The sequence below is a fragment of the Mastomys coucha genome, unplaced genomic scaffold (assembly GCF_008632895.1).
Source record: "Mastomys coucha isolate ucsf_1 unplaced genomic scaffold, UCSF_Mcou_1 pScaffold23, whole genome shotgun sequence".
NCBI classification, from domain to species: domain Eukaryota; kingdom Metazoa; phylum Chordata; class Mammalia; order Rodentia; family Muridae; genus Mastomys; species Mastomys coucha.
In genome coordinates this window covers 70165209-70188038 of record NW_022196906.1, presented here as the reverse complement: position 1 = coordinate 70188038, position 22830 = coordinate 70165209, and the positions used below count along the sequence as shown (strand labels likewise).

Sequence of the window (22830 nt, the reverse complement as noted above, 5' to 3'; positions counted from 1 at the left end):
TTTTTATTTGCTCATTTGTTTTCTAAAGAGAGAAAGAATATGTGGAGTTGGATGGGTTGAGAGGATCTGGGAGAAGATAGAGAGAAACTTGATCAGAATATAGAAAATGAAAGTTGTTAAATTTAACTTGATAATGAAGTTTAATATCTAGAATAAATTAAAGACTCCTTTTTAAAAGACCACTGGAATAGGGCAGTGACTGAGAAGATAAAGTGCCTGCCCTACCAGTGAGAAGATCTGAGTTCAGAGTCTTAGAACATAAATAAAAAGCTCAGCATGGTGGTGAGTAAATAGCCTGTAAATAGCCCCCAGTGCCCACGGCGTGGGAGTGGAGGGACAGATGGGTCCCTGAAGCTTCCAGAATCATTGAACTTCAGTACAGTTCATAACTGTCTCAAAAAGCTCAAAAGATGGAGAGGTCAAGGAAACACACCGCACATCAACATTTGCCCTTGACATGCATGTGCATGCATACCACCACCACCACCACCAACAACAACGTGTTTGTAAAAATGAGCAATAGGTTATCCACAGAAAAAGGAACACCGTTGGTAAATGAACATGTTAAACAATGCATAATCTTGTCATAATCTATCACAGTGCACATTAAAGCCATGGTGAAAAACCATTTCACATATGCCAGAATGCCAAAAATTAAAACTCTGATAACACTGAAAACAAATGGGAGCCCATGAATTGTCATGTATGGAATCTTTTAGAATTGTAAATTGGCCCAGTCACTTCAAACATAGTTTGGAATTGCCTTCTCCTAGAAATTCCATTCCTAGGTTTGAGCCAAAAAGGAATTGTACATCTGTACCAGGAAATAGGTAGATTATTTATTGTAGCAAAGAAACAGAGGGGAGAGACTGCTAGGAGCTCAAATGTTCACAGGATGGAATAGTATGTTGACGTGAAATTGAAATGAGTATAACTGAGCATCAACTCAAAGCAATGGTAAGTGAAACACAGAAGTCAGTCGTAGGAGGACCTATTTATATAAGGTGTAATAAAGAGGTAGAACACAAGCTGCTGAGGATTGTACGTGCAAACTCAAGGGAGCAAAAGATTCCTTGATAATTCAGTATACTTGCTCCTTCGAGGGAGAGAGGCAGCTGAGGTAGCTGAAGTGCTGCCTTATGTCTTAGTGTGCTTGTGAGTGTTCATTTTATTCTTAAGGTACTCCATAGACCTTAGGTCGATTTTACTTTAGGACAAGAAAAAGCAGTATACTAAACTGTTTATATGTGTTATATTCCAAATTTGTAGAACCAGAGTGGCATGTAACATTACATTTGCTAATCTCATTTGTCATTATGCATGAGAATATTTTAATAGGATCATTTTGAATTTCTGTATCATATTGAGATACTTTAGAGAATTGAGAATGATAAATAATTACAATCTTTGTATATGTGTATTTTTAGAGAATTACTGGTTAAGACATTGTCTTTGCTATATATCATATTTTTAATATCAACTTTTTATTGTTATCTCTCTCTCCGTGTGTGTGTGTGTGTGTGTGTGTGTGTGTGTGTGTGTGTGTGTGTGTGTGTAAAATACTGGGAATTGAACCTAGGTTCTTACATACAGCTAGTGCACATTACAGCCTTCCTTTTATAGATATTTTTAAACTTTTGAGACAATCTCACTAAATTGTCTGGCTTGCTTTGAACATATCCTTTAATCTACCAAGAAGGCCTTGCACTTGTATTCGCTTTGTAAGTCTCCTCAGTGGCTGAAGTTCCAGGCCTGTGCCAAGAGACCCAGCTAGAAAAGTTATCCTTGATACATTTTTATAACCCCTTATTAATCTGTTACCCTTATCTGTTTCAAAGAATCACACTACTGGTATTTTTATGAGGGAATATTTTGTGAAGGGAATCTTGTTTTAAATAATTTTTCCCTCAAAATTATCCATCACCTTCAATATCATGTTTTATGGTTAATAGATTTGAAAGTTATGAGACCTTATAAGAAATGAAAATTATAGGTTCTTACCAAGCCCATGCTTATACTTGATTTGTCAGTCAGGAAAGTCGGGTAAAGCTCTGGACTCTAGATCTTGACATCTGATACATTCAATCTAAAGACCTTTTGGAAGGCATCTCTGTTGCTCAATAGTAGGGCACTTGTGTAGCATTCACAGGTCCCAGGCAGACTGTAAATAAATAAATAAATCCAAGCCACTGTGTTCTTAAAGTTGAAAGTACAAAGTGGGTGCTGATTAACAATGATTTGGCTAAAAACCAAACAATAATAACAACAAAAGCAGTCTAGGCACAATAGCACACACCTACAATCTCAGCATAAGGGAGGCTAAAGCAGGGGATCTTCAGCTTGTGCTACATGACGAAGGCGAAAGTCCAGAATGGCTGCTAGCCAGAGGGATTGCCATTAAACAAGTTACCCCAGGCCTGTCTTCGGCAGCTGCACAAAATGGCTGCAGTGTAACAGAGTGAATGAATATTGAACATTGCTTAAAACAGAAATGAATATTGCCCATTTGCGTATCATCAGACCTAAGGTAACCACAGGTAAAATCAGTGGCTGTCAGGCTCTTGGGGTAAACTTACTTTCTATACATGAGGCAAAAAGGTCTGTATGAGTTTGCAGAGGGAGATATGCTAACTAAAATATTAAGCTGGGAACTCTTGGTAGCAAAGGCTGGATCAGGCCTGATGAACTCTTCATTTCACAGCCAACTAAAGCTTAGCCAGCCATGAGTCCTATCTCCTAGCCCGTGTGAACACTGTATATGGTGGAAGCACTTGACTGCCTGACCCCGTTTTTGTTGCAGCGTGTTTTCAGAGTCCTTTCCTACAGAGTAGTCCTGTTGTATGTGGTGTGTGTAGCTGCTGCACCTAACTCTATTGTTAGGTAGAGCCACACTGACAAAATGAAGCGTCTTCCCTGCAGTCAGGCCTTCTTGACCATACTGCCAACTCCTAGGCAGCACAGCCCAGTGCGTTTTAACAATATGTTTTCAGAATGCCTTTTTGTTGTTCTTTGAAACTTCTTTTCAGCTGGGCGTGGTAGCATGCACCTGTGTTTCTAGCACTCAGGAGGTCAAGGCAGAAGGTTCACCTTAAATGCAAGGCTAACTTGGTCTATGGAGTGAGTTCCTGGTTAGCCTGGAGACCTTGTCAAAAAAAAAAAAACTTAAATAAACAAACAACCTAATAATAGGAAAATAATATTTTCCTTTGAAAATGTGTTTAGAAGATTCCCTTGTTTTTAGTTTATGTGGTGTACCTATGAGTTTCTGCATGTATGTATGTGTATCATATGTGTGCTAGTACCCTTGGAAGCCAGAAGAGAATGTCAGATCCTCTAGAATGGGTTACAGTTGTGAGCCACTCCATGTGGATGCTGGGAATGGACCAAAAACCCTCTGCAGGAAGTATTCGTAACTGCTGAGCCATCTCTCCAGCTTCTAAAATAATCTTTTTGAAAAATACTTTTTAAAAAAATTTCCCAGAGGCAAGGGATACATATGTATCCTATGCTATTTTCCCATGTTGATATTGTGTCATACCGTTCTCCTAAATAGTTTGTAGTAAAACAGATGTTCTCCATTAGGATAAATTGATGTCACGGAAATTTATGTATACAAAAAAAAAATTTATTTCATTTTGCCACTAAAATTCAGTCATCAGGAATTGTACATTCTACCAAGTAAAGTTTTGATGTTTTTCATCTTCACTTTCTCCCACTTGATTATTTTCCTGCAGAGACAGTGGTCTATTGGTGAGAGCAGCAGATGATATGATCAAGGATGTAGGACACACGAACTAGCACTTCCTGATCCCAGTAAAAGATACAAATACACGAGATTTATTTGTAAAATGGTTTTCTTTCTTCTCTCCATAGCTATAAGAAGAGGTGGAAATAGCAAGTGACTATACTGTGAGCCATGGCCCTGCCGTTCCGGAAAGACTTAGGGGAGTATAAGGACCTGGATGAGGATGAGCTCCTTGGCAAGCTGACCGAATCAGAGCTGAAACAGCTCGAGACTGTCCTGGATGATCTCGACCCCGAGGTCAGTGCTAACCAAAGAAGAGAGAGAAATCAGTAGGCTTTTAGACTGTTTGACTTAGTAACTGCCCTCTAACCAGCTTGCTTTCTCGTGGCTTTTTCCCATACCCTTCACCCACTTTCCGTCCAAATGAACTGGCATTTTGCTTCTTCTCCAGGTCCTCATATCTACCTCCACATCTTATGACACAGGCATTTTAGACTCTCATTAAACATCTACACAAATTTTGTTTTCTCCACTACAAACTTCCCTTTGTGTAATTGAAATTAGTAATAGCTAATTAGCCCTTTAATTTATGCTAATCTGTTTCTCTTCAGAGTAGCAGGCTGGCACCAGTATACTGTGCCTCTAAGAATGTTCTTAGTGACCTAAATTATTGTAACCTAATAAATTATAACCTAATTATAATGGTACTTAAGAAAGGTTGACCAAATGGTCTGTTATTAGCATTGGTAGAGCAGATTTAAGGAGCAGATCTGAACATGGATATTTCTTAACAATAGTCATATGTCCCTGAGAAACCCATCCTAAATTATGAATATTATACATTGAAATGCATTTAATATATCTAGCCTATTAATATCACAGATTTACCTAACCTACCTTAAATGTGCTCACAACACTTAAATAAGCATACATTTGTACAAAATCATCTAATGTAAAGCCTAGTTTGCAAAAAAAAAGGACTTATTACTTCATAAAGTTAACTTATGTGCTATACTGATCATGAAAACCAAAGTGATTGTATGCTGCTCTTTTACACCTAGAGTGAACTGTTGTTAAGTCAAGGACAGTGCAGATGTATACTTGTCTTAATTTGCCAAGTGGTTGTTACTTGTTTCATAGGCTGCACAAGGCTAATGTGGAACCACTTAATCTTTGAAATGTGACTCATGGAGGAGCAGATAGCAGGGAAGAACCTCAAGGTAGTGGTTATTTGCAAAGCTTGACCACCTTTCTTGAAAGCACATTGGTTTTCTGTGGTCTTTAAGAATTGAAGTGTTGTGAGCTTTTAGGGAAAGGAATGGTACTGAGAATTAAATTCAGGGCCTCAAGCATGCTAAAAATGCGCCTTATAACATTGTTCTTGTTGCTAAGTGACATGTCTATCACAGGTCAGTCCTTTGACCATAATTACTATTACAAGAAAAACTTCTCATACCTAAGTCTGAGAGATTACTCAAGATAACAGAGCTGTCAACAATATATTTAGCAGTAGTCAATGAGACCAATATAAGTCAAATTGTTTAAAATTGAGAAAGCACATATTAGACTGTCTAGCCTGGGGGTTTTAACTTGGGCCAGTGACTTTTGTGAGAGGCTGTCAAGTCCATTATAGAATGTTTAACAACACCTTGTCTTAGTAGAACAGTCTTCAGGCTGTGAATATCCAGGGAGAGAAAACTGTGGTAGACATCTTGTAGACTGTCAATCTCTAGACGTGGACCAGAAGGGATGGGGTCACCATTTCCATTTTCTCCATGGTCTAAGTCTGTGGGGTCCTTGACATGGCCCTGCCTGTGTCAATACACACATTCACTCAGATTTCACCCCCTTAGGGCTTCCTCCACTACCTCTTCCTCTTCTACCTCCACTCAGGCTTGTGCTCTACACTAAGCTCAAGGCTGTGCTGTGTGGGCACCAGAGGACTTAGCTCTTCTGTATCTCAGTGTGTCATGGGGCATACACAACAATGACAGCACTGCCATACACTAGTGCTCTTGTATACACATGCACACATACACAGTGAACAGTTTTGTACTAGATTTAAATCAAGTGAATAGTCTTGAGGTTAGACTGTGCATGTTTTTATCTTGGTAAGGGCTCTGATCAAATAGAAACCATTACAAAGGGATAACATAGTAGTTTGCAATTCTTTTGTTTTCTTTGTTTTTTGTTTTTGTTTTGTTTTTTGTGGCTTTGTTTTTTGGGGGGTTTGTTTGTTTGTTTTTTGGTTTTTCAAGACAGGGTTTGTCTGTGTAGCCCTGGCTGTCCTGGAACTCACTCTGTAGACCAGGCTGGCCTCAAACTCAGAAATCCACCTGCCTCTGCCAACCAATGTTGGAATTAAAGGTGTGTGCCACCACTGCCCACTGCAATTCTTTTGTGATAAAATTAGTTTATGTATATATTTATAGGTCAGTTATTAAGCATTAAGAAAATTGTTATGCCGGGCAGTAGTGGAAAAATAATAATCCATGGATACTTAAAAATTAAAGGGTGAATCTAAGCCAAGTGGCTCATTCTTATAATTTCAATACTTGAAAGGATGCAGCAAGAAGGATCATGGCAAGTTTATGGCCAGCATGGTCCACACTGTGAGTACCAAACCAGCCATGGTGATATGTCAAGAGCCTGTTTAAAAAAAAAAAAATGCTAGTGGGATACTATCTGAAGAAAATATGTAGGTGCCTATTTTTAATACTAATATAAGTGAATTCTACCTACTTAAAAATATATAGAGACTTGCCGGCAACAATGACAAACTCCTTTAATCCCAGCATTTGGGAGGCAGAGGCAGGTTCATCTCTGTATTCAAGGCCAGTGTGGTCTACCTAGTAAGTTCCAGGACAGCCAGGGCTATACAGAGAAATCTTGTCTCGAAAATAAACAAAGACTTGTAGGCCGATAAGATGGCTCAGTAGTAAAGGCAGTTAGTTATCAGTAAGTCTGACAACCTATGTAAGATCCCAGTGGAAAGAAGGAACCAACTCCTAAAAGTTGTCCTCGGATCTCTACATATATGTTACGGCACAGGTTCTCCCCCACACCCAAAATCAGTACATCACTGCTTAAATAAAAAACAAAGTTTTGTAATACATCTCACATGACTATCCTAAAATCCTGCAAGGAGGTATTTCATGTCTGTATCATGCTAGTTTCTTGATCTTTCTTGCATGGGAAATCTATAGAAGCATATAGTATTGGCATTCTTGGTGGTTTGATGGTCATAATGGCTGACTCATTCTCTTTGGCAGAATGCCCTTCTGCCTGCAGGGTTCCGGCAGAAGAACCAGACATCCAAGTCTGCCACAGGACCCTTTGATAGGGAACGGCTCCTTTCTTACCTAGAGAAGGAAGCGTTGGAACATAAAGACCGGGAAGACTATGTGCCCTACACTGGAGAGAAGAAAGGTAAGTCCAGGATTGTGTGTGGTCATTCAGCAGCTTTGTGTCCTCTTGATAATCCACACCCATGGAGAGAACTGTTTTAGATAATCAGCAACCTTCAGAGATACAGTGCTGGCAAGTTTATTAGGTAGTTTAGACACGGCACTTATATTTTTGTCAACTTATCCAGAGTTCTTTTTTTAACCATTCATTAGTGATGAAGTTTGATTACACAGAGACTTTGTACAACATTTCTTCACTCCAAGTTGTTGAAGCACTTGGAGCTTCAACAGCTTTAAAACACTCTATAGTTTATTACAGAATGCAAGCAATGGCAAAGCAGTGCTCTTTCCTAACTCTTAAAAATCTTTAAAGTGAAATCCCATAAAATAATTCATGCCCTCAATATGCATAGTTTTTGTTTGCAAATGTTTCCTTTTGTGAGTTTCAGGAAGTTTTTCTAGTCCTAACTCTTTGATATTATAGTATCTAATTTACTCATTCTCTTACATTTAAGCACCCTGTTTTATCTTCCTTAATCAACAAATAAGAACAAACAAGCCATTGAAGTGAAGACTTGCCTTAGATTGAACTTCACTTTCCAGAGTAAAGGGTTTACTAGCTAAAGATACAGCTCAAGAAGTAGTATCTAACACAAATAACTTAGAAGTAGGGCATGAGCTACCTGAAGAAACAGAAACGGAGAGCTAAGAACGAGTAGTCGATTTTTACCTTAAAGTACTAGAAAATTCTCTAAGGTGGCTAACTAGAAAATTCTCCAAGGTGGCTTAGCTTCTATGCAGGGTGTACTATAGAAGTTACAGTGGAGGCTGGAGAGATGCTCAGTGCTTAAGACCACTTGCTGCTTCTCCACAGGACCTGAATTCTGTTCCCAGCACCCATAGTGTGCAGCTCACAAGTGTCTGAGGCTCCAGCTTCAAAGGTCCCAACACCCTCTTCTGTCCTCTGAGGGTACCTGCACTCACTTGCACATGACACTCACCCCCATACATATAATAAAAACAAAGCCAAAAAACTTTTAAAAATAAAATGAATATATAAAACCAGAACCAAATATATAACCATATAGAATACAATTATGTACATTAGGTAGATCTCCTGATGCAATAAAAGCCATTGTTGTTTTTTGTTTGGTTGTTTTTTAATTGGAGAGTTTCTTTTTTAAATGTGTGTTTTGTGCACCCCTGTGTAAGGGTTCCTGTGAGGCCAGAAGAGAGGGTCATGCAGTTGCAGTTGTGAGCTGCCCAGTATGGATGCTGGACTTGGGTCCTTTGGAAGAGCAGCACGTGTTCCTAACCACTATAACCATCTCTCCAGCCCCAAATTGCTTTTTTCTTATTACTGCATTCACCCACATTTTCTGTCTGTCTATGGGATCGGGATGCATCTGAAGGTCAGGGAACAACGTGGGGGGTGGGTTTTTCTTTCCTTTTTCTTCTTAAACAACTTTGAGTTACCTGATAGGGAAGAATTGTGGTGGCGGGGTTTTTCCTTGTTCTTAGTTTGGTTTGTTAAGATAGTGTCTTGGTAGTCCAGACTGGCCTGGAGCTAGCATAGGCTGACTTAGTTCCTGTGTGATCTTCCCACTTCAGCATCCCAGTGTGCTGGGATTATAGAGATGAGCCACCATGCCTCACTAAGAATTGTTGAAGTGCATTCTTTTTTTTTTTTTTCAGTGTTGGAGTCAAACCCAAAACCTTATGTGTGATAAACAAAACATTCTACCACCGAGCTACATCCCAACCCTCTAAGTGTATTTTTATAGGCAGACCCACAGCATACATCTATTCAATTCATCTAACTCTGACAACTCCTTTAGGAATACTGTCATGATATGAAATAATGATGGCAGAGATTAATCCAAGTAACTTCTTTATAATTCTAAATGTTTAAAAATTAAAATTCTAAGTTTATGTTTCTTTCACTTGGATATACAATGTTAAAATGTGAAAAGACATGGGCTTTTTGCCTCTTTAAACTTTTGCAAAATAGTAATGGAGATATAGCTCAGTTGGTAACAATGCTTGCCTCTTATAGAAGAAACCCTGGGTTCAATCCCTAGCATTGCATAAACTGGGTGTGCTGGTTCAGTCTGTGATCATGGTACTGAGGAAGTAGAAGCAAGAGAATCAGAGGTACGAGGCTAGCCCAGGCTGTCTGAGACCCTGTCTTACACCACATATATGTACAAGTAAGTAAAACAGAGTTGCAAAGTAGGCAGCTGGGCACAAAGACACAGGCGAAGGAGAACATTTATCTAGCTGTTTCTAAAAATGATGTCCACACACAGTGCTGGCCGTGGCAGTTATTTCCCGACATACTTGTACAGATCATCAGCAGTCTGTCTCAGTTAAAAAGGCACAGAGCTGTACATATGTATGAATCTGTCACGTGGGGAAATTACACACCCAGCCTTTCATATTCCTCGCTGTCTTTCTGTTGCTTGCTTATGAATTCTTCTCCCATTTGCTTCCGCCATGCTTCACTCTTATCTGGACTGTTTTCCCATGTCCATTATTCTGATGCCAGGACTGCAGTCTGTGTGCTACACATAGGTGTGTTCCATTGGATTCTGCTGGAGCTGCTGACTCACCAGGGATGGGCCGGGCCGGCCCTCGGGGCCACTCCTGTTCTCCCCGCTGTCCTTGGGGCACAGCCCTCTGCATTTTATTGTTTCTGTTGTGCTTTTCCCCCAACTCTGAGAGTGTAGTATTCTTGGCTTCCTTCCTAATACTCCCATGTGCTCCACCTTGCCTCCTAAGGGTGAGTTGCCAGCTGTCTTAATGACTGGCTTCCGAAGTACTCTTCACCTCACTTGCGGTGGCCTCAGTTCTCCAGAAAACTCCATTGTTCTAAAAGAGGCTTCTACATCCTGTTGAGAATAAGACCTCTCTGGAGAACATTTTGACTCTTGAGTAAGTCAAAAGCCCCATAGTTAGATGTCTTTACAGAGGCAGTATGTGGAGTTTGTGTCTGAAGCTCCACAACAGGGCTTAAACTCCCACTGTCACTTGTCTTTCATTTGGGGGTAGGACTGTGCTATTTTATACTTCCCCAGAGTTTGCTTCTCTTGGTGTAGTCTTTTTTTTGCTACAGTGTTTAAAAAAAAAAAAAATCAGTTTTGAAATTCTAGTCCTGGACTTTGCTGAATAAGGAAATTAAAGCCAATCAGATATAATGTTGTCTACTGATGAATGATACAGTAAGTAGATGTTTTGTTACAATTGTGCTTTTTTTTTAAAGTACATCTATTGAAAGTTATGTGAGGAGCTGGATTAAGGTAAGCACTGGCTACTCTTCCAGAGGACAGGAGTTAATTCCCAGTACCCAGCTGGTGGTTCACAACCATCTATAACTCTACACCCAGCAAATCTGATGCCTTCCTGTGCTTCCACATGCAGGCAAAGCACATATACATAAAACTAAAACTTTAAACTCTGAAAAAAATGAAAGTTATGTCCAGAATTTACATTTTTAAACTTTTCTTAAGTTATATGTATCTGTGTGTCAGTGTACACATGAGTGCAGGTACCCTAGAAGACCAGATTTGGGGACACTGAACACTAATGTAGTGCCCTGTGTGTGCTACATGCCCTTAATCTGAATCTTTGTGTCTAGGTCAAGCAGGACAACATAGTGAGACCATGTCTCAAAAATAAAATAATTGATAGTAAAATGTATATTTGTTCTGTTTACTATAAATCAGTTCCTTCATAATATAAAGTTTATAGCCTGGTATGATAGTGAATGCCTTTAATTACAACACTCAGGAGGCAAAGATAAATGATTTTTTGAGTTCAAGGCCAGCATGGTATACAGAGCAAGTTCCAAGACAGCCAAGGCAATACAGAGAAACCCTGTCTCAAAAACAAAACATATATATATATACATATATGTGTGTATATATATATATATATATATATATATATATATATATATATCAAGTCATTTTATCCAAGGTCAAATTTTCAATAGAGAAATAATCATGACTTTTAAAAAGCATATAGGAATTAAGACAATCATTATACAGTAAATTACTAATATACTTATTAATGAATAGCTTGGGATAAAAAAATAATATATCCACCCTATATCTGTCTAATATCTGTCTGATAAGGCCTAGCATTTCACTCACCCTGTGAGGCAGTTAGGGCATAAACCAAAATTAACCAGTGTAAAGGATAGGCATTAAATTAGTCAGTGTCTCATAGTTACTGAGATTTAAAATATTATTATGAAAAGCACTTTTATCAGCTAAGCAATCTCACTACCCAATCCCCTTAGTTTAAAAACCAAAAAACAAAGAAAAACTTTATTTGGGGCTAGAAAGGTGGCTCAGCAGTTAAGTGTTTACTATTCTTATAGATGATCCAGCACACACAACTCATAGCTGCCTATACCTCCAGCTCCACGGCATCTGATGCCCTCTCCTAGCCTCTGAAGGAGCTTGTATTTAAATACACATTGCCATAAGTGCAACACACACACACACACATCTCTATAGTGTGTAAAATAATCTTTAAAAACCAGCTTTTGCTGGGGCTGGCAAGATGGCTCAGTGGGTAAGAGCACTGACTGCTCTTCCAAAGGTCATGAGTTCAGATCCCAGCAATCACATGGTGGCTCACAACCACCTGTAAAGAGATTGGACACCCTCTTCTGGTGCCTCTGAAGACAGCTACAGTGAATTACACCGGAGCGAGTGGGGGCTGGCAGAAGGTCCTGAGTTCAATTCTCAGCAGCCACACACATGATAGCTCATGGCCATCTGTACAGCTAAAGTGTACTCATACACATAAAATAAAACAATAAAATAAATCTTTTAAAAAAGCTTTTGCTAATAAAGATTGTGTAAAAGGAAATTCCTATGCCATAAAAATCTCCCTATGTGAGGTATATGATTCAGTAATGTTGAACATATTCATAGAATTATATAACCCCCACAAACTTTAGTTTAGAACAATTTCATCATGCCCCATAGAAACCCTGTATCCATTTGTAATCAATCAGTCAACCACATCCCTGTTCTATTCCATAGCCATAGGCAATCACTAATTTACTCTCTGGCTCTGGACACTTCCCATCAGTGGACTGATACGATGATATAAGCTGATGGCCGTCTTCCTTCTCTCACTAAGTGTGTGCACTCTACAGCAGACCTACATTCCTAGCCCTCCCGTCACTCGGTTTAATAATAGAATCATATCCTATTGTATTCTGTTCTTTAATATTTGGGTTGTTTCTGAATTTTAGTTATAAATATGCTGCAATGTATATTGTATATAAATGGTTGTTGTAAGACAGCTATATGCTGTAGCCCAGGCTGGTCCCAGATTCCTAGGGATCCTCCTGCTTAGTCTTCTAAGTGCTGTGATTGCCAGTGATTAATGAGCCATTACACTCAACTTTCTGATTTGTTTTGGATTAATGCTTGTGATAGGAAGGGGGAATCTAACTTCATGGAATTTTGCATGTGACTGTGTGGTTGTCTGCTGACCTTTCTCAATTGAATTGTCTTATGTTCTTATAGATGAATCAGTTACCCAAAGTGTAAGAGTTTACTTATAGATAAGGTAGCATGGCTTGCTTAGATTCCTATAAGACTGTTCTGGCTTACATAGATTTCATATGAATTTTCAGTTTAGTTTGTCACTTCATGTAAAGTGAACATTTGGGATTTTGAAAAGGACTCAAGTCAAAAAATAAATTTGGAAAAATCCTATATAATCTGTATTCATATAATAAATTTAGATCCTACATAATTTATACCTTCTTATAAAATTAATCTCAATTATTTACTAGTGTTAAGGAACTCCCAAAGAAAACATGAAGCAACTCCCTTTTTATTGTTGAATAGAATTTGTCTTTTTTATTTCTTCCTTATTTTTCTTCTGGGACGGACAATCCAATTCCTGACTTCACACATGTTAGGCAAGCTGCCGCCTGCTGAGCTAAATCCCCAGCCCCACCCCCTCTTATTAAAAATAGATTCTTTTCTCATATAATATGCCCTAATTACAGTTTCCCCCTCCCTCCACTCCTCCCAGTTCCTTCCCACCTCCCCTCCCATCTGGATCCACTCCCTTCCCACCTCCCCTCCCATCTGGATCCACTCCCTTTCCATCTCTCATCAGAAAAGAACAGGATGAAGTAATTACTTTTTATTATTAACACATTTCTACATATGGAGAGATTATCATAAAAAGAATCCCAAGAGAGATACCAAGTCCACATCAGGAGCTATTTAAAAATAACATTTGGTATGTGTGCTACCACTTTTTAATATTCCCAGTAAGATTACAACAGCTCATTTTAAAGCTAAATTTATTTAGAAATAGGACTTAAGTTATATGTAAAACTTGAAAGGAAATGTGAATTCATCAAAAATTCATTATCCCTCCAAAGATTGATGTTACATTTAGTGCCTTTAAAAATGTGTAACTAGCCAGGCGATGGTGGCGCATGCCTTTAATCCCAGCACTTGGGAAGCAGAGGCAGGCGGATTTCTGAGTTCTAGCCCAGCCTGGTCTACAAAGTGAGCTCCAGGGCAGCCAGGGCTATACAGAGAAACCCTGTCTCGAAAAGCCAAAAAAAAAAAAAAAAAATGTGTAACTATATCTTTGTATGTATCAGAGAATTAATAAAATGAGTTTGATTCCAAAAAATAAAGATAAAAATTTGTTAGAATTTCCATAGGTCTTCAGAAAATTTTTTGGCTTTTTTTTCTATTACAGTTTATTTTGTACTTATAAGCATTAATAGAAGATTGTTGGTGGGGGAAATCAGATATGAATAATACCTCAAGAAATGTGGGTGAGGATTATAAACATGAACATCTTAGATTTTTACAGTGCTTTAGATCTCCCCAGCTCCTCTAAGACGTGGAGAGCTGTTTGGTAGTTTGGTTGGTTTTCTTTTTGTTTTTCTAGCTTCATTTTTTAAGTCCAGGCTGGCCTCACACTTAGTACATGTTAGACCTGAGAGAAACCTGGAACTTATGCCATTCCTCCCACATAAGGCCACATCAGCTTTTCTTTTTTTCTTTTTTAATTGACAAAACTAGAAACTATATATACTTACAATATGCAGCAGACCTTTTTATATATGTGCACAGTATAGAATGGCAAAATCAGGGCATTTGATATATAGTTATGTTTTGTTTTGTTTTGTTTTGTTCTCAATCTTGCCTGCTGGCTGTTGGAATGCAGATACACATTAGAACAACTACTAGCCGGGCGGTGGTGGCGCACGCCTTTAATCCCAGCACTTGGGAGGCAGAGGCAGGCGGATTTCTGAGTTCGAGGCCAGCCTGGTCTCCAGAGTGAGTTCCAGGACAGCCAGGGCTATACAGAGAAACCCTGTCTCGAAAAAAACCAAAAAAAAAAAAAAGAACAACTACTAAACCAGAGTCTCTGGGATACAATTCAAATATTAGAATTTCTCAAAGCTTGCGGCCAAGTCTACTCTGCATTCACTGCTTAGAACCAGCTATGAACAGCAGGGAAGGCAGGCAAGCTTGAGCTCGGCAGGCGCGGGGACAGTGAAAGTCATACCTGTTACACCACACATGCTATGCCACACATGCTGCGCCACACATGCTGCACCACACATGCTACACCACACATGCTATGCCACACATGCTGCACCACACATGCTGCACCACACATGCTATACCACACATGCTGTGCCACACATGCTGTGCCATACATGCTATACCACACATGCTGTGCCATACATGCTGCACCACACATGCTATACCACACATGCTGCGCCACACATGCTGCACCACACTTGCTATACCACACATGCTGTGCCACACATGCTGCGCCACACATGCTGCACCACACATGCTATACCACACATGCTGTGCCACACATGCTGCACCACACATGCTATGCCACACATGCTACACCACGCATGGTATACCACACATGCTCCTGACCCTGTTAGGTGTTGGAGGGCAAGCCTGGAGCCTGTGCGTCCCAGCCCTCCTATTGCCATTTTCATTGTCATAGTAATCCTGGGGAGGATTTTAGGACAAAATTACTTGGATAATAATGAAAAATTACCTAAAGGGCTAGAGAGGGTGTTGCCCGCGCAGTCGTCTAGCCAGCAAGAAGACACGCGGACACTAGGATCCTTCTGCAGCAAGCATTTATTGCATCATGAAGAGGAAAAAGGACCGAGCCAATAATCGGCACTGCTTATATACACCACAGCGCAGCGTGTCCGCCCATGATTGGCTGTTTGCTCATCACCCCATGTGACGCCCCGGGATGGGCCGTGACTAGGCGCCTTTTCACTCTACGTACATGCGCAAACAGTTGTTTACCAGGATGTTGACAGTGGATGTAGGCGCCATCTTGTCAAGGTGAATGCCTCTCTAGCTCTACCGCTCTCCACAAGAGGGGGCTCATGGATCAAGAGCACTTACTACTGGGATATAGGTTTAGTTCGCAAGACACACCCACAGTGGCTCACAACTGTAAATCCAGTTCCAGGCATCCAACACCCTCTTTTGGCATCTGTGAGCACCAGACATATACATGTAAATGTGTGGTCTAACACTCATACACATAAAATAAAGATAAATAGTAAAAAATATATGTAATCTATTAGTAAAAGATATACTTTTTACTAATAAATAGTGAAAAAACATTTAATCACCAGAACCCCTAAATTTTGAGATCAGTTATACATACTACCATTTAGCCTGGCATTTTGTTGTTGTTGTTGTTGTAGAGGGAAGGTCTTCTACTAGAAATAATTATGATTGTAAGCTACCAATTATTGGGAGAAGCACTGGCTTAAAGACTTTAGAAACTTTTATTTTGGGCCTGGAGAGATGACTCAGTAGTTAAGAGCACCAGTTTTTCTTCCAGAGGACTCACATGGCAGCTCACAACCACCTAGAACTCCAGTTCCAGAGGATCTTCATCTGGTGTCGGTAGGCACCAGGCGTGCAGATGGTGTTACATACACGCAAAGCACCCATATACATAAAATTATTTCTAGTTAGTTAGTTCATCTTTGAACCAGCATGTTTAAATTATGCCGTATAAAGTGGGGCCATTTGGACTAAAAAGTTGCTCACCAAGTTGTTATCCAGCAAGTTGGATTGCCTGCTGTATTCTGGGCAAGCATACAAGGATGACCAGATCATAGATTCTGTCCTTAAAAATCTCAAGGGAGGGAAGCAGACAAAGTAGTCTTAATTTGCCTTTTCCTGATGACTAAGGTTGTTAAATACTTCATTTATATTTTTCTTCTGAGAATTGCTTGTTCATTTCGTTAGCCCATTTGTTGATTGGAAGTTTTAAATGCTGTGCAGAAAGCTTTTAATTTCATTGATATTTGAAATTGGTTCCTGTGCTATTGAAGTTCTGTTCAGAAAGCTCTTTCATACCCCCCAGTGTTTTTAAGAGTATTTCTATGTTTTTCTCTAGCAGTTTGAGATTTTAAATGAAGGTATTTATTCCATTTCTAATTGTTTTTTCCCTGGCATGAAAGATAATGGCTCTAATTGTGTTCCTCTGCAGGTAGACTCCCAGTTTTGCCAGCACCTTTGTTGTCTAGGCTATCCTTCTTTACTGCATGTTTGTGGCCACCTTCATCAGCAGTTAGATGCCTCAGCTCTGTCAGTGTGCTTCCAGGCCTCTGTTCTGTTCCAAGTCTGAAGCTCCTGTGGTCTGGTTGGAGGTTTGGTGACCCTTCCAGTTTTGTTCTTGCTCTTTAGTATTGCTTTGGCTACCTTAGACTTTGGTGATTCCATAAGAGTTCTTGGGTTCCCTAGAGCTGTGAAATAGCATCCAAATTTTCATGGGCATTGTGTTAAATCTGTAGATTAATTTTAGTACTAAAGTCGTTTTCATAATTAATTCTGCCAATCCAAGAGCATGGAAGGTCCTCTACTATCTAATATCTTCATTGATTTCCTTTTCCAGTGTCTTAAGTTTTCTCTGTAGAGGTCTTTTTAGCAGAGGAATGAGCTCAGTGTGAATGGGATATTTTTTTCTACTTTCTTTCTCTTGAGAGTTCATTGTTGGTGCTGGTGTGTGTGTATGTGTGTGTGTGTGTATGGACTACTGGTTTCTTATATTAATTTTTGTATCCTGCAACTATATTGTTAGAGCTAAGAGTTTTCTAAAAAGTCAGATGGTGAGTATACACCTTTAATCCCAGCACTCCCAAAGTAGATTCAGGGCGAGGTCTATAGATGGAGTTCTATAGACAACCAGGGCTACACAAAGAAACCCTTTCTTAAGGGGGAAGGGGCAGTTTGCATAAGATCTTTTAAATACAGAGAATTATATGGTCAGTAATAAGGAATCCTTATCTAATTATTGTAGCTAAGACTTCAGGCTCTGTCTCCACCAGATGCTCTGTGGTATGTATGACATTAATACATCCACGCAGCTAGAGCTAAGTCTTAAAGCACTAATTTCAACTGGCGCTCTGTAGTATGTATGTAGTTAACATGTCCTCATTAATACAAAGTCATCTAGATTGACCCAGTGTCAAAATCAGAAAATCCCTGGCTTTAAATTCAGATATAGGAAGTTACAAAAACTGTTATTCTCACCTTGGTAATTTTTCTGTCATTTTAACAAAAGACCTGAGAAAAACAACTTTGCTCCTTTTAAAAGGAAAAGTCGAGGGCTGGTGTGGTAGGACACACCTTTAGTCCTTCCACTTGGGACACAGGAGGGTCCCAGATCAAAGCCAGCCAGGGCTATCCAGTGAGACTGTCCTTTACAAGTTTATATTTGCTTGCTGCCCAGAGAGTGTTGGTACAGTCAGCCAGCTCCTTGGGCCCAGAGTAAAGCAGAACTCCGTGTTGAGAGCCTGTTGTGGAAGAGATGCTTGCCACGTGGCAGCCAGGAAGGGGCCAGAAACGATGTGATGTCTCTAGACCTCTCCGGTAACTTGCTTGTGACTAGTCTCCTTATCCTACCCCGACCCCACATTCCAGGGCCATCATGATCTACCTAGGGATTAGGTCACAGCCCTCATGATCCACTATTAGTAAAGAGTGACTGGATTACCAACTGAGAGGCAGGACTTCTGCCCAGGAACTTTTGAGGTAGTTCACAGCTAAGCTATAACAACCAAAACAACAGAATAAACTATAAATGACTAATATCTGCCATACTGGTTAACACAGACATCAAACTAGATGTTTCTATTGAGCACTTGAAATATAGCTGGATTTTTAATCAAATAGCCACAACTATGGGATTGGATACAGTGCAGCAATAGACAGTCTGTCTTAGTCCTGGGAATAGTACCGAGTACAGAGGAAGTGGAGAGGAAAAACTCCCCAAGGCTTGCCTGTCAGCTTGGAGAGAGTGGGGGAAGGGCAGCAGAGCTACAACTTTTCCCAGGCCACCCTCCTGCAATTGAGCGGAAAGCAGATAAGGTAAGCAAGGGTCAAGTTATCCTCCAGGGTACGAAGAGCAGGCTGTGGGAGGTGGGAAACAGTTACCCCGTTACCTAGAGAGTTTCACTCAGGGATGTATGTCAGGGGCCGAGGTCACAGGAAAGTAGGCAGCTCCTCCAAAATCCCAGGGTCCAGCTCTCAGACCTTGACAGGAAGCTCCTGATATATCCTCAAAATGGTTCAGCACTCGGGGCAGAGGCAAGGGGATCTCTGTGCATTGAAGGCCAGCCTGGTCTACATAGTGAGTTCCAGGGTAGCCAGGGGAACAAAATCAATAATAATGATAAATCTTTAATTATTAAAAATATCCAAAGAATCTAATGGAAAACTATACAGCAGATAATATAAAGAGATGGGGAGCTTTTAGCAGAGACATGAGATAACTTGGTTTTGTTTTGTTTTTCTTTCTTTTAAGACAGGCTTTCATACCTCTAGGGTAACCTTGAACTTCAGATCTACTTGCAGCTGCCTCCCTCACAGCTGGCTAGTGTCCTTGCTTCAGGGGAGCAGTTGTCAAGTTTTAGGGACTACTTGGGACACAGAGAAATTCCCCTGCAGTTAGAACTTGAGTATCTAGAATTGACTCTGTGTTCCTCAAGGAACCATACATAACAGCTTGTAGCTTAACAGTAAGAAATTGAATGCCTTTTTACTTTTTATAAATTCTCTAGGATTGTGTGTGTGTGTGTGTGTGTGTATGGTTGGTTGGTTGGTTTGGAGCTCACTGCCATTCTGCTTCAAGCACTCGGTGTTCTCATGACTACTCAGCCAGCTTCATTTAAATATTGAGTTAGAATCTGTGAAATAACTCGTAATTGTTCCACAGAAGAACTGGGCATTGTGCACTCCGGAGGCTGAAGTGAAAGGATTCTGAGTTCAAGGCCAGCCTGAGCCACAGAGTCAAGTTCTATCTCAGAACAGAAAACAAAAGTAGCCATTTTTATTTTCAGAGATGGGAAGATTTTTCAGTTATTCTTGCTTTCTAGCATGTGTAGCCAGTATATTGCTGCAGATGTTGATTTTGACCTGCTTGTCTATTTCAGTTGCATGTGCCTTAACTGGTATGTGTGAGAGGGACAAAGATGACAATGAGATAGTGGCAGTCGTAATGAATAGCAAATGCTCTTGTTTTTCAGGGAAAATTTTCATCCCCAAGCAGAAGCCAGTGCAGACTTTTACAGAAGAAACTATATCCCTTGATCCAGAGTTAGAAGAAGCCTTGACCAGTGCTACAGACACAGAGCTGTGTGACCTCGCAGGTATCTCCCAAGATGGGGGGGTGTGAATAAGTGTGGCATGGGGCAAGAAATGCAGGGCCCATCTGCATGCATCAGACAAATGCCTACTTTGTACAATAAACCTAACAGTTGGATTCTTTTACATACTCTATGGTGAAATTCTATAGTGATAAAATTTCTTATTTGATGATATTTCTATGTTGCTGTATTTTAGTCTTTCTCACAACAACAAAAGCTGTTCCATCAGCTAGAGCCTGCCCAGTCTGAGCACTAGGAACAGCCTTCAGGGTCTGCCCTGAAGTTATGCGTTATGCCCTGCGTTATGGAGAGGAAATAGAAATCAGGGGCTGTAGTCACTTCCCCAACTTTGCTGAATGACAAGGAACACTGCAGACTTCCTGTGTCCCCATGCCAGTTTCCTACCTAGACCACTCTTACCACTTACTATGCAAATACCCATTTTCCTAGGTAGAAAAAAATGTGACATGTGGGAAGATCCTCATACCAGATAACTCTAAGAACTGACATGTTTGAAAGTAGAGTGAAGGTTCCTGGGAAGGATCTTGGAAATCGACAGAGAACATGTGTTGTCACAACTAGAAAGTGGTATATTCCTACGGAGCAGAGCACTGGGGGCTTTGTAAATGGAAGCTTCATCAGAGAGCACATCAAATAATTTGAATGCTTCTGAGAATGCTACTTTATTCTAAATGAAAGAACTTAACAGCACTTACTGTAGTCACATGTGCCATTATGACCAGGTTTCTCTGTCTTTGTAAAGTGTTCCTACAAACCCAGACAGTGAACACAAGTACATCTTTTTCACTTTCCTCTCTTAGCCACCAGATGGAGCTAAGCGCATGTTTTCCTTTAAGGTCAGCCTGGCCCACACTATAGTCTAATGAAAAGATGCTGGGGAATAACAAAGGTATTGGTGAGAATAGATGAGGGGTTATCCGTGATTTCTGACCACTACCCCACCCCTCCCTCCTGTTTGGGGATGTAAAGTCCATTTTCAGTCTAATAGGAAAATGTCTGGAGAATGTTAAAATATTTAAAGTTTTTGTTTGCAAACTGGGTACTGGCTCACACCTGTGGTCACAGCTACATGGAAAGCTTCAGCTCAGGAGTTAAAGGCCAGCCTGAGACACAGCAGGGCTCCATATTAAAAAAAAAAAAAGTAAAACTGAAAAGGTTTAGAGCAGGTAGAGGTGGAAAGCTAACTCTCTTCTGTCTCTGCAGCTATTCTTGGGATGCACAGTCTCGTTGCAGACACACCGTACTGTGATGTGCTGGGAAGCAGTAATGGTGTCAACCAAGAACATTTTCCCAGTGAGTAACTAAAATATTTTGTGAATCCTAATCCTTTGCTTCCTCCATGTATTAACTTGGGTATTTATTATACTAGATATCCAAATATTATATATACATGTGTTAAACCTAAAATTTAGGTTTGATATTACTATCAAGCAGGCCATTAAGATTTAGTCAGGTGTTGTGATTCATGTTTATAATCTCAAAATTAAGAGTAAACTCAGGTGTATGATTGGCATTAAACACCTTTACCTGCTGAGCCATCTCAGCAGCCCAGAATCTCAGAATGCAGGAATTGTATTCTTCACATTTCTTCTCCTCAACATCATCCCCCTTGCCATGTCATTTATTTCACCAGTGGAGTAGGCTATTTGCCAAATAAAACTTCTACCTACTGGATGTGGTTTACTGCAACCCGAGGATGTTATTTTATGTTTTTCTGTCTCCCATGATTCTATGAACTATTAGGTCTAATGGCTAGGTCAGATGTGAACGTAGGGATTTTGCTTTGGTTAATATTGTGGGGGGTTGGCAAATGCTTAAATCATATAGTGTATCAAGTGTGGTCCCTCAGTTTTAGAGATTATCAAGATTGATCATTAAGGAACTGGTTGCTGCGGTGGTAGACACCTCTAATCTCAGCACTCAGAGTCTAGAGCAGAGGATTGCAAGTTCTAGGCAGCCTTCCTTCCATGGCAAGACTCTGCTTTAGAGTGAGAGGCAGGGGAAGACAAGAGACGAGCTGATACAGCACCAGCCTGAGCTGCCCACTTATTGTTCCCTGTGAGCCTTTCATGTAATTATAGCATCCCACGGAACAGATACTATTTTAAGTCAAGCCTTATTTTTGTTAGTTTATCTCCATATACATATATATGTCTCACAAATTAAGAACATTTAAAAAACATAACCCAATGCCATTAGTAGATGCTGGGCCTTTAAATACTTCCATGGTTTTGTAAAACTGAGAACTTCCTCATTTCCATTCAGTGGAGTGCTCCTCCATCTGCCATGGTCCACTAGCTGGAAGAAAGCCAACTCATTAAATTTAAGTGGAAGCAAACCTACTCTTCCCTTGTTTTCTATATTCAATAACATTTATTTTGGTGACATAAATAACTACAACATATAAAGGGTCTTTTAGCAGTTATGCTGAGTGGGGATAGATGACTTGGTTGATCTGGCTCCTCTCAGTCTCAGCTGTCTCATTTAGCCCTTCTTTTTCCATTTGCTCCTGCAGATGTGGTTAAAGGGGAAAAGATTCTTCCAGTGTTTGATGAGCCACCAAATCCAACCAACGTTGAAGAGAGTTTAAAAAGAATTAGGGAAAATGATGCCCGTCTTGTTGAAGTTAATTTGAATAATATAAAAGTAAGTATGTTAAGCTTGCAATATACATATGTATCAACATCAACACATGATGTGTGCTATGAGTCAGTGGAACCCAAGGTGATAACGCGGCGGTGCTGGTATGTAGTCTTACCTCCTTTCTTTAAGGTGAAGTATACTAACAGTGTATGAACATAGATTCCTTCAAAGTTTAGAAATTCAGTGTTACAGAAAGTATTTAAAGAGTTTATCATATAAAAATGTCAGAAAGTATTTTAAGGGTTTATCATATTAAAATTTAAGTCCTACACATAGTAAATTTTTTTTTTTTTTTTTTT

At 39.9% G+C, this 22830-nt stretch overlaps 1 protein-coding gene across 1 annotated transcript in view; it reads left to right on the top strand.

The window, feature by feature from the left end:
• The window catches only part of Tmod3 (tropomodulin 3), a 58757-nt gene that overhangs the window by 23721 nt on the left and 12206 nt on the right, over positions 1 to 22830 (top strand). The window contains exons 2-6 of the mRNA XM_031343177.1: positions 3874 to 4042; positions 7018 to 7174; positions 19748 to 19870; positions 21092 to 21181; positions 22404 to 22534. Coding sequence (XP_031199037.1) covers positions 3917 to 4042; positions 7018 to 7174; positions 19748 to 19870; positions 21092 to 21181; positions 22404 to 22534 — 627 coding nt within the window. The 5' untranslated portion in view covers positions 3874 to 3916. The remainder of the gene's footprint in view (positions 1 to 3873; positions 4043 to 7017; positions 7175 to 19747; positions 19871 to 21091; positions 21182 to 22403; positions 22535 to 22830) is intronic.